The sequence below is a fragment of the Gadus chalcogrammus genome, chromosome 9, assembly GCF_026213295.1.
Source record: "Gadus chalcogrammus isolate NIFS_2021 chromosome 9, NIFS_Gcha_1.0, whole genome shotgun sequence".
In the NCBI taxonomy this organism is placed as follows: Eukaryota; Metazoa; Chordata; class Actinopteri; order Gadiformes; family Gadidae; genus Gadus; species Gadus chalcogrammus.
This window is the reverse complement of record NC_079420.1, coordinates 4,176,098-4,188,587: the sequence shown is the minus strand read 5'-3', so window position 1 is coordinate 4,188,587 and position 12,490 is coordinate 4,176,098. Positions and strand designations below refer to the sequence as shown.

The window sequence follows — 12,490 nt, the reverse complement described above, 5'->3', positions numbered from 1 at the left end:
CTGATATTGCTGCTCTATTTTAAAATATATCGCTGCTTTTATAGTTCTGTTTGTACATCTTTGTGCATATCTTTCCACATATTTTAAAATGCGGTACAAATTATTCAGTTGGATTTTTGTGATTGACAACTAAAATGCGTTTTCGGCCCTTGAAATAATCTAAATGAATCTTAATAAATATTTTTTTTATAATAATCTCTTTAAAAGATATATATATATAAATAGCAAGAGGGCTGTTTAACTAAAATCTCAGTCAAGATAGAACAACTTTATTCCATTTTTTTAACAAATTTTTCACAAAAATAAAATCCCCAAACTTTATTATTGAATTGTCTTAAAGATTGACATTCTCCTGGGACACCATGTTTGACCGCTACTGTAAAACGTACAAAGCACCAAGAGAAGATCAGAGACCCGTTGGTCCAGCTGCAGAGGCCCAGCCTCGGAGTACCTTGTCACGCAGCCTCCAGGGCAGCCTCATCACCCTGGCATCCCCAGGCCACCATAGAGGAACACACCCTGACCTAGAGAAGATCCCACGAGGTACGGCCAGATAAGGCCCCCGAGAGCATCACACTAAAAGGTAAAGGCTGTGTTATCTTTGTTTGATTGAGTTTTAAGATGAACAAAATACAATTTAAATACATATAACGGTAGAATGTATAGCTTGTAAATATTGGGCATAAATTACACATAATTATTAAAAATAATAATGTAAAGTTTCAATGATGAAAAATTACAATAATTCCTTCGCAAACTGGCAATGTTTAAATGTATTTTTTACATCTATTCTAATTGTGTATATACATATTTGATGTTTATTTTTTGGTTGTTTTATTCTTGTTTTCAATGTTTATTTGACTATACTGTTATGCTGTGACACATGGCGTGTGTCCTATTTTCTGAATGGGAAACCAATGAACACTTCAACTATTACGCTGGGATATTTTCCCCTCTCTGTTAGTCGTCTTCCCCTTGAAGCTTTCAACAGTGGTTACAAGACGTAATGCAACGTCTTTGGTTAACCTTCACTCCTGGTCAGACGAGGACAACAAAGTGAGAGGCGGACGGGGTCTGGATAAGTGCCTGTATCTACCGTTATAACAAACACAATTACTTTCCTCAATTACGGCTCTACTTTTGGGTCTGCTCTGCCTAATGCACATTTTCCATTTCTATGATTAACAACGATCATTGTGGTAGAAAATGTCAACGCTGCACTTCGGTTATGAAGGAGCTCGACAAAGTAGAAACAGTATTTTATTTGGCATGTACTTCTCCACATCAAACACACAACCCACTGCACACAAACACACAATGCCACACAAGACACAGTGCCACACACACAAAACATACCACACATATCAAACACAACACTACACACTAAAAACACAATACCACAATGCCACACACAAACCAAAACAGCCTCACAATACCACAAACCTTGAACACACAATGCTACACACAAACACTGCTACACACACACACTCTTTAATGACTATTTGTTTTGTGTTTGTTTTTTCCTACTTTAATTTAAGGTCTTAAATGGGAAAGAGATTAATACTGTATTTTAGTTATTCAATTTAATTGGTTTTACTTTGACTCTCAGAGGGATAGATGAGGGAGGTCAATTTTAAAATAAAATGCATGAAGCTTCGGCAAAACCCGGCCATATCGAATTGATATAGCATCAGATAGAACGCATAAGCTATGCCTCCACCCGCCTCTTCATATACCAGGGGGCAGCAATGCAGCACCCAGTTGGATGTAGCCATACCAAATCAACGAAGAGTGGCCGAAGAAGAAATAGCGGAAGTGCTCATTTGTTGTCATCATGGCGCCTCCTGTGTAATTCTTGGTGTAAACTATCTGCTGAATTTAACTATACCGTTTAAACGATTTTTTACAAAGGTATGTAAGAATGTTTTGTATACAGTTTACATGCAAAAACGTGTTTTTTTAGACTTTAACCCACATTCCGGCCTAGGAAGTGGTAAGATACTACCAGGTCAATACGAGGACCACCTTATGGTTGGACTGATAATGTGAATTATTTGTAACAGATATCCAATGTAATTGTCAAAACTACAACCGATCATATATATTAGAGCTCTCTAGTTCTGTGTTCAGCTTTGAGCATTTTCACAACAACGGACTAAATGCTGGCTGCTGGCTGCTAACTTCGATCTGGCAGAAAACAACCAGTCATTCAAACCTGTTTGAATGGAACAGTGAATGCTGTCATGACTGAGTCGTTATTTACTCCGCTGAATCATGAAATATTTCTTCGTGCATTAATAGTACAGAAAGAGAACATGTGATTACGCCTTGTGCAGCATAACAGCTAACGATTGTTTCTGGTCTTCTGTAGGTTGAATTCACTGATTCTGCGACTCCCAGAGAACACAATGAGCACCCAGGTAAACATGTGGTTGTTGTGTCTGTTCCAAGTTAGGCTAGTACTCCATCATCAAGACGTTGTAAATAACAACCACTCTTTCATTACAGTACAGCATCCTGTTCAAGCAAGAACATGGTAAGTAGCCACTAGCACCTGCTAATTCCCACTCAAATCTCAATTAGTAAGCATCTACACATGCAGCAATTCATTTGAGTATAACTTTTCAATTAATTACTTATTGAGTTGTGGTTCCTGCTTATAAGAAGCTCTCTGAATAGCCTTTGGGTTTGAGGGTTGCTATATAAATATCTCCCCTTGCCTTCGGTGGTTAACCTTATGAGCTGTGTCAGTTTGGCCTCATCGTGTGTGTTTGTGTCTCCAGCGCATGACGATGCAATCTGGACGGCGGCATGGGGCCGTAGCGAGGCAGACAGCACAGATACCATCGTGACCGGCTCTCTGGACGACATGGTGAAGGTGTGGAAGTGGTAAGCTCCTCCCCTCTCTGAGCCCCAGGGCTGCTGCTGCTGCTGCTGTTGCCGTGCCAACATGCGCACTGGCAGCACGGTGCACTTGAATTCAACTGGTTGCAAGTGAAACCATGTGACATCTTTTGAGTTCATTCTCACATGTCAGTGTGTGTGAAATTTTGTGTCCATGCTGTGCATTGGGAGTTTTCAAAACTACTTGCTACTTTTAAATTTATTTAGTAAGCTTCCAATCTCCCGGAACTGTTAAAAAAATAATAATAACATAATGATAATGATATTACTACTACTACTACTACTCCTACTGTTACTACTACGATGACGACGACAATGACTACTACTACTACTAATAATAATACTAATAATACTAATAATACTAATACTAATACTAATACAATAGTAATGATATGAATAACAACGTAAACTAAATTGTAATTGGTTTTATTACATTCATTCAAACCAAACCTTGATGGCTTTCCTGGCTGGTTCTTCCCCTAACATTCCCCCTGTGACCGGCCCCTCTGCCTTCCACCAGGTCGGACGAGAAGCTGGAGCTCCAGTGGAACCTGGAGGGCCACCAGCTGGGCGTGGTCTCGGTGGACATCAGCCACGACGGGGCCATCGCCGCCTCAAGCTCCCTCGACGCCCACATCCGCCTCTGGGATCTGGACTCTGGCAAGCAGATCAAGTCCATGGACGCAGGCCCCGGTAAGACTCTCAGAAGGGCCCCGGGATTCTGGGAAGGCTACTCGTGGACGGTGTGTCCATTGTCGTGTCTGGCTATCAGTCCTTGAAGCTTGTGTGTCCCTCATCTGCACCACGACATTGATTTAATTAATTAAATTTCTGGATCCACTAACTCGGGTTAAAATGGATCTGTGCACCCCCTGATTACTCACACCTATTGGTCCATTAGAGACCAATTGGTCTCTAATGGACCATTAGAGACCATTAGAGACCAATATTTATATCTAGACTAGGCACCAGATATAAATCTATAATTTTATGATATAATATACATTTTCTAGTTTAGCGTATTTTATGTTTATAGCGTAATCCCAGGCCTTATGACTTAGGTGTAGACCATTTCCCATCCCTACAAGACTTTGTGTTTGTCTCTTACAACTGTGTGTGTGTGTGTGTGTGTGTGTGTGTGTGTGTGTGTGTGTGTGTGTGTGTGTGTGTGTGTGTGTGTGTGTGTGTGTGTGTGTGTGTGTGTGTGTGTGTGTGTGTGTGTGTGTGTGTGTGTGTTCTCATATCTCCCTAGTCGACGCCTGGTCTGTGGCCTTCTCCCCGGACTCTAAACACATTGCCACGGGCAGCCACCATGGCAAGGTTAACATCTTCGGCGTGGAGAGCGGCAAAAAAGAGTACTCGCTGGACACCAGGGGAAAGTTTATCCTCAGCATCGCTTACGTAAGGACAAACCTCCTCACCTATTATTATTTATTTATTTTTGAAAAATATGAATTGTTCAAATTGTTAAATTCTTAATAAATTGTAGGGCAAGTATCCAACTTTCAACTATTACAATTTAGAATGAAAATTCTCAAAATCAAGTCGGAAATATATGAATCAAAAAAACGTTTATGTTTTTTTGCACCTTTGGAAAGAACCGTAATAAATTGTAGTGCAAATATCCAACGGTCAACAATTACAATTAAGAATGCAAATTCATAAAAAACAAATCAAAGATATTAGTCTGCAAGGGGGTACATCGCCCCGAGGACCCCAGCTGGAAAGGGAGACGGTGGTTAGCGTGGAGAACATCCTCTGCTTGTTTAGCCCGGTGAACCTGGCTGTAGGGGGTGGACTCTGGCCGCACTCCAAACAGCATATTAAGTGGTTTGCGAGGTTGAGAGGACCGTGAACAACCGAAGGTAATGGGCTTCAAGAGGGCACTTTCCCTCACAGAAAGGGGTCTTCAGCCCTGAGGCAAAACAGTGCGGGGGGGGGCTCTGGCTCTGTGCCATGAGCGGTGGATGCACCGCCAAGGTCTACTGCGTGGTGGGAAAACGTCGGTGCTACTTAAAAAGACTAATCGTACAAAGAAATGAGGTTACGCTGATCTGGATTTTGTAGTACTGCCGCTGCTTTTCAATTATGCTTTTTGTACATCTAGTAATTATGTAGATGCAAAATAAATAATTTTTTTAAAGCCAGTAGTCTTGGGATTTTAGTGAAATGATTGAGACATATTTTGGTACAAATGATAGTTATTATTATTTTACTTTTTATAGTAAAATAATGGTATATATATTTTGATTGTGCATTCTCCTGAGATTCCTTTCTAGGAGTAGGTAAACTTCATCAAAACTTTGGTTAATATTCTATTATTATTAGCCATTGTCCTGTTTGCCATCCATGCTGCAGTAGGCTACAGTGAATCAATGCTTCTCTGTGTTTGTTTTTGCTCTACAGAGCCCAGATGGAAAATACCTGGCCAGTGGAGCCATAGATGGAATCATCAACATCTTCGACATCGCTACTGGCAAACTACTCCATACGCTGGAAGGTATACATCCATTTACTATTCATTCTTTTTATTCACTAGATATTTATGAACTACGCTACCTTCGCAATAAAACAAATGCACATTCTCTTCACACACAACAATGGTCATCAAGATCTCTACAGCCCGCAGTGACGGTGGCTCCTGGATGACGCGTCTCTCTCTCTCTCTCCTCAGGTCATGCCATGCCCATCAGATCTCTCACCTTCTCCCCGGACTCCCAGCTGCTCGTCACCGCCTCCGATGACGGATACATCAAGATCTACGACGTGTGAGTGTCCCTGACCCACAATGTATAGCGTTGAGGGCTGCCTCGCAACGATGTACTTTTAAATCTGTAAGCCGCAGCTTTTTATTAAAAATGTATCCGTGCACTGGGATATCGGTTATTATTTTGCTATGAGAAATATTTAAAATTTCTCTTTTATATCATTGTCTTTCAATGAGCTATCTTTTAAGATGTCTTTGAAATGGGAATCCTGCCAAGAAAAGCACTTTGAACGGTGTGTTTTAAAGGGGGCTCTATCAATACTTAGTTTCGGATCTATTGAGTTTGAAGGACTTGTTTTCTGGCTCCGCTCCAATAGTAGATAAGATTGTGGTGTTTTTTTTTTATCCGTGTTTTGCAGACAACACGCCAACCTGGCAGGCACTCTCAGTGGCCACGCCTCCTGGGTCCTCAGCGTGGCCTTCTCCCCTGACCACGCCCACTTTGTCTCCAGGTGAGACTACACTCTTTCACGGAGACTAGCTTCCTGTTAGTGAGTTTATCTGTACCGTATGTAAATATTTATATGCCGTTGATCCATGTTGTGAAATCTGTTCCTGGTTCGTGTTCAGCTCGTCGGATAAGAGTGTGAAGGTTTGGGACACAAACTCGAGAGTGTGTGTCAACACTTTCTTCGACCATCAAGACCAGGTGAGAGAGTCTCCACCTGGGCATATGAAACGTTTAACTGGGAATGAAATAATATATACATCTATCATATACTTATCCTTAAAGAGATACTTCACCGGTGGGAATATGAAGGTTTTATGAATTAAATAATTCAATGTATTATAAATGTGAAAAAATAATTGAAATCGGTTCATCCTAGCCTGAAAAAAGGCAGAAAGAGTGTTTTCATGGTCTCTCTGGCTCAAAGTAAGAAAACCTCCAACTACCACAGTGCATTGCGCTCGCTGCCCCGCCCACCTGTCGGTCTCCCGTCCCTCTCATTCCCCCTCAGTACGCAAGCTCCCGCCCCCTTTCATTCCTTATTGGTGGAAAAATTTGCCACCAAAAGTGTGTTGTAGTCCTCGGCCCTTCTAGCGGTACAAGAGGTTTCTCCCGAAATGACAAACACGTCATTTGACGTAATTTCGGGAGAAAATTAGATTAGAAAAAATGGGCCAAGGGGAGACTGGTTTAGACTGATATTTATTTATCTATTTATTTATATTACAATAGCGATTTTATAATGATAGAACGCCGGTTCTAAATGGGTGAAGTATCCCTTTAACTACATTCATATCCATGACGTTTAAAGTTGCCTTGGCAGGGGCACTTAAAGGGGAAACATCAAACTGCTATTTATTTATATAAGGCTACTGTTTTATACGCGCTTTGGGAAGAAGTTGCGGTCTGCATTCTGCAACAGCAGCTTTTCCCGTGAAGATAGCAATTGCAAGGTTCTCCTTGAATGGATATCGGAAAAAATATTTCAACGATGTTCCATAAATGTTTTTAGGTAATTATTTAAATCTGAACACCCGTGTTCCCAGGTTTGGAGCGTCAAGTACAACAACACAGGCTCTAAGATCATCTCAGCAGGAGACGACCGCGCCATCCACATCTACGACTGCCCCATGTGAACGGAGAGGGACCCATAGAAAAGCAAAACGCATGGCTTATTTGGTAAATCGTAACAAACTGAATTATGGCGGGGGGGGGTAGATGGTTGTTAAGGAAGGTTGTAAAGCTATTTTTCACTGGCCTGCTTTGGTCAAATAAAACTTTTTTTTTCTATTTTTGCTTGTTGGGCAGTTATTTAGTTTGTAAGCAATGATAGCCATCTAGTGGCCGAGATGAGAAGTTGTTTCCCATGTATTTTTGGTAGTCTAACACATTTGTTTTCCATTTCATGTATACATCTTTATCTTCATAATATTACATTGACATCAGATCTTTCTCCTGAAAATGCTTGATTTCAGATTCAGAATTAATCAAGAAATACACGTTATATTTTCATGATCAATTCTGAATTCTTTGAGATGCCATAATAACCACACTACCAGTTGCCATTAGGTGTATTCTATTTAAAGGATCATTCTATCCCTGAAGTGGCGTCCATTCCTCTTCAGTAAAGGTCCAGTCACCACACCTTTGACAGTTTGGCCAGCCGTCCTTTATTGAGTCCTCATGTACAACATGGCTGATACCAAATACAACACAAACAATAAGCTTGGTTTTTCTGCATGTCTCGATAATCATCTGAGGTTTACATATAGCGACACTCATTTTCATTTTCTTCTATAACGTATATCCGTCTTGACAGGTCAAACTTTCAAAATTACTTACATTATACTTATGTTACAAACTTATTTCCAGTGACAAAATGGCTTAGGCTAAAATCATAAAACCTCAAATAACCTGCTGGTGGAAAATTGCAGTGTTAAATTGACCATATCCAAATAGCTTCCTTGTAGTTTTGGATGGAAAGTAAGAGATAAAAGTCTTGAGTTAAGAGTGCTCTGGCACACATTACATGAAGCGTGCCTGTGAACATCACATAATCACCTCTACAGTTCGGTAAGGAGGTGTTCATTTTCAAATTCAAAGGTAAATCAAGATGATAGAAAAATAAGGCAGTGAGACCAATTTACAACTCCTTGAAAGGCTCTTGTAAATGGCATACAAAGCACATTGAACGTGGTATTGTGCTTTTGGGTCGAAACCAACTCCACACAAATTTTGCATTAACAAGGAAAATAAGTGAACTATTGAACAATACACATTGGTATCAGTTGTGAACAATCAGTCGCTCATATTGGAATTTTGTATATATGCTATTTCCAAGGCATAGGAGCAACTTGCAGAGATTGGATGTGCCAGAATAACTAACATATTATTCTCTTCACATCTAAACCAACCACCTCTGCGCATATACGATTCTAAAGTCCACTGGAATGCACGCACCATACAGAAATATATGCATGATAAAGATTTACCTTGAAAAAGGATATGTTTCTGCTTTGCCAATGTCATATACTAGCTTGACAATACATGTGGTTTTCTGATAGAAAAGACTTGTGGTACGTACCATCAACCTTTTTTGAACAAACACCCTAGGTTCTTTCAACACATCAAATGTGACAAGAAATGTGAAAACAACACACAACTACTGGATTTTAAGCTTCTCTTTTTTCCCCCCAAGGGTGCTTTGAGGCCAGAGGTACTTTGGAGTCGTTAAAAGGATATTTTAAAAAATAGTTTACACTATGAAAGCTTTCTTTTCTCCCAACAAATCCTAAACGTATTAGTCACCCAAAATTGCTATACATACGTTTTGATATTTTTTTTAAAGAGAAATAAAATGGCTTTTTCCACAATGGCAGTTTGAGCCTAGCCCATAACTTTATAACTATAATAAAGCAGCTGTGAAACACGCAGAACCAATAAACAGATTTAGCAGAATCTGTTGAATCTAATTTACCCTACATAGTCATTGAACTCTGATTCTAGAATGCTTTGAAAAGTTAACACTAAGATACCTCTACCGGTATAAATGGTGGGCAGAGGAGTTTCAGGTGTTTTTGTTTCAGTCTTTGGAGCGCTTTTTATAGTTTATTTCTCCCCTTTCATTTGGATGTACCCTGGGACCTGGAGAAGTGTTCTGGCTCGAAATCAAACCATTTTGGTTCTGTTCACCACCTGGGTGAACCAAGTGACCCTGTCCGGTACTAAAATCTGGTTCGGCCTCGTTCACCAATTTCTGCCGTCTCTGCCAGGGTCCAGTATACAGTAAGCGGTCTGGAGTGAAACTGAAACCGGTTCTGTTCATTCCACCAGTGTCTGCTCATTCCACCAGGAGTCCGTATACAGTACGTTCTTCTGGTGTGACACTGGACCGGTTCTGATCCGTTCACCAGTGCCGGCTCTCCACCAGGTCGGCCCTCAGGCTGAGTCTCTTCAGGGACTCGTAGCCCACCACGATGAGCACCGAGGTGGGCATGGCGGCGATGATGCGGGCCGACAGCCCCTTGGTCATCCCCCGAGCCCCCTCCTCCGCCAGTAGCTGCTTGAAGGTGTCAATGACGGAGGAGCGTCCCTCCACCTGGCAGACAGACACACGGACGAGTAGGTCACCCGCTATGTTCTAGCACTGTGAGCGCCGGTGGATCAACCAATGCGCTTGGCAAGCGCGCACGAGAAGCTCCACATGGTCGACACAACAACGCACCGTTCGTCTTCTCAGGTCAGATTATACACTGTGACCATGTGGGAATAATTGGTCATAGTAATTTACAATCGTCATAAAACAAAAACAAAAAGTCTAGAGAAGGGTGATTTCCATGAGGAATTTGCACCGGTATCTGTGAAAGTCGATAAAGGATACGTACGCAGTATACAAACAGAACAGTGTCGTTCGGGACACTTGAATTCAGATTCAAATGTGGAGATGAACGGGTGTATATAGTCATGGTGTTTCATTGTGCATCTGTGACCCACCTGCACTCTGGCCCGAACCACGTCCATCGGGTTGGTGATGGTGGAGGCGGTGGCGGCCGCCATTGGTCCCGCGACGGCCAGCACCATCAGCTGAGGACAGTTGCTGGGCGCCAGGTTCGACAGGCGCTCTGGAGACGCAGGCGAGGGAAGAACATGAGAGCATGAGGATTCTGTGAAGAACATTCTGTGGGGGGTTACATTGAATGCGCTGCAGAATGCCTGTTTCTTAGGCTAATTTACATCGGTTTATGGTTCATGAGAGATTAGATTACCACGGGCTAGAATAAACAATAAAGGATTGTGACCTTTGCCCCATTCTGTTGACGAGAAGACCCGTCGTAAATACAACTGCCAACTCAACCCCCACCTTTCAGCTTATCTTAACCTCATGGTTTATTTGTAATGTAAATATTGCTTTCGGTATTGGGTTCATTGAACGAAAGCATAACATTTGCGACCATCGTAAAGCATGAAGATGACACAATCAAGCCTTGTTTTTCCTAGGATGTTCAAAATGAGAGAAACCCAGAGAAGGCGCCTACCGCTGTAGAAGTGATAGAAGGGCCACCAGAGAGCACTGTTGGGGATGTAGGTGAGCAGCGACGCCACGTAGCCCCGGTAGAACCCGCGGAACCCGTCGGCGGCGCATATCTGCACCACGATGTCCCGGGTCTGCCCGAAGGAGAAGCGCCCCAGTTTCGACGAGGACGAGGCGGCGGCCGGCGCCTTGACCTTGAAGCGGGTCAGGTGCTCGCCCTGGCCCTGCATCATCAGCTGCTGGGACACCACGTCGATGGGCACCGTGATGGTCTGAGCCACCAGCGAGGCCGCGCCCCCGGCCACCAGGGACTTGACCGTGTTGCTGGGGGAGTAACGCGACACGTGCTTGCGCACCAGCTCGTAGGTGGTGATGTAGGCCTGCCCCGACACCAGCGTGAAGGTACTGACCATGAAGCCGCGGTACAGGCCGCGCAGGCCCTCGGCGCGCAGGATCTTACAGAAGGCGTCCAGCGTGCCCGTGTACAGCGCCTTGCCCCTCTGCACCTGCAGAAGGGTGCGGATGAGGCTGGCGGGGTACACCGTGAGCCGGGTGGTCATGGTCATGAACACCCCCAGGGAGTAGAACTTCCTCTTGTCCAGGTCCTCCCATTCGATGATCTGGATGGTACCTTTCTGCTGCATGCCGCCGGCCCACGCAGAGCTCTGCCCCGCCTCGAGCTACTGTACTGGAGAGGACAACCTTCCCACCGCCGTGCACTGTGATGGGCGACAAGACCACACTCAATCATCAAGAAACCACCACACTCGTCGTCAAGCTCTACATAAAGGATATGGATACCATCAGACAGTAACGTTACACAATATAAAATGGGAATACTGTCAGTTCCATATAGACCTACGGTAGCTAAGAAGGCAGAGCACGTTGTCTCGTCATTATAGCCTATTTATAGCTGATACATAATGGTAATTTGGTATAAAGTACCTTGTAAAGGCAAATTCCTGTGATCATGTGTCAGCATCACAAAGGCTTCGGATGACTAAACAATACGGGACAATAACAGTTTCCTAGCTTGGTTATATAGGATAGACTGCTTCTGAAATATACTGATCTTTCCGCTTTTTCATCAACATTGAAGATACATTCACTACAAATGTGTGTGTGTTTACTAGCTGCTTACTGATGTGCGGTATCGATTCCACGAAAACAACACTAACACTAACAGTGGTAACTAGTCCTCCACATGGTCAACGTCGCACTTTCTGCTGCGTCTTGCTAAAAGCGATTTCACACACAGCGATTTATGTCGAGCACATGCACTTACTTATTCAGAGGCCATTCGGAGACTTTAACGTCGTCTTCAGACAGTGTCCAACGTAGTGTGGAGGTTTGCATTAAACGTGCAGGGCTTGAGTAAAGCCACGGCCTAGTCCGCAAGGTGGTTTACGTCCAGAAAGTCACGCCTGCGCTTGTTTGTGCTGAGAAAAGACACAGACAATGTCAAAGGTGAAAGGTCGTGAGGATTCACTCAATTGTCCAGCCGAAATATTACTTCAAATTACACACTAAAATGTGTTAATTGTTGGTTGTTTTTTTAAATGTGTTCGTATAACGTCACGTTAGATAACTGTCTAAATAGTAAAGAGGAAATGGAACATATAGCCTCCGTAGTCACGTGACGTCCTCTGGCATGATTTAAAGCCACAGACACGGTTTCTCAGGTCAGAAAAAGAAAAAACTATGTAAACAACCAAGTACACCAAACTCTGGTAATATAGTCCGGGATGGGCCCTTGACCCTCCGATCAGAACATTCCTTTTATAAATAAGAAGTACTTAAAAATAGTTTAAAATGAAACAGTAGAAATACATATATATAT

General features: G+C 42.8%; 2 protein-coding genes across 3 annotated transcripts; one reads left to right on the top strand and one right to left on the bottom strand.

Moving 5' to 3' along the window:
* Nucleotides 1-819: 819 nt before the first annotated feature.
* skic8 (SKI8 subunit of superkiller complex) lies at nt 820-9,288 on the top strand. Its single transcript, XM_056598694.1, has 11 exons — nt 820-1,911; nt 2,372-2,420; nt 2,509-2,536; nt 2,784-2,889; nt 3,425-3,597; nt 4,157-4,305; nt 5,311-5,404; nt 5,579-5,672; nt 6,031-6,123; nt 6,242-6,320; nt 7,166-9,288. The coding sequence occupies exons 2-11, from the start codon at nt 2,409-2,411 to the stop codon at nt 7,253-7,255; spliced, it is 918 nt and encodes a 305-aa protein (XP_056454669.1). The 5' UTR covers nt 820-1,911; nt 2,372-2,408; the 3' UTR covers nt 7,256-9,288.
* slc25a44a (solute carrier family 25 member 44a) lies at nt 7,458-12,313 on the bottom strand. Of its 2 annotated transcripts, XM_056598693.1 has the most exons (5): nt 12,174-12,313; nt 11,936-12,089; nt 10,655-11,369; nt 10,113-10,240; nt 7,458-9,717 (listed from the first exon to the last, which is right to left on the bottom strand). In XM_056598693.1, the coding sequence occupies exons 3-5, from the start codon at nt 11,292-11,294 to the stop codon at nt 9,526-9,528; spliced, it is 960 nt and encodes a 319-aa protein (XP_056454668.1). In that variant the 5' UTR covers nt 11,295-11,369; nt 11,936-12,089; nt 12,174-12,313; the 3' UTR covers nt 7,458-9,525. The 2 variants fall into 2 exon arrangements, with proteins under 2 accessions (XP_056454668.1, XP_056454667.1); XM_056598692.1 differs by having other exon boundaries at nt 11,936-12,310.
* Between the last annotated feature and the right edge of the window lie 177 nt (nt 12,314-12,490).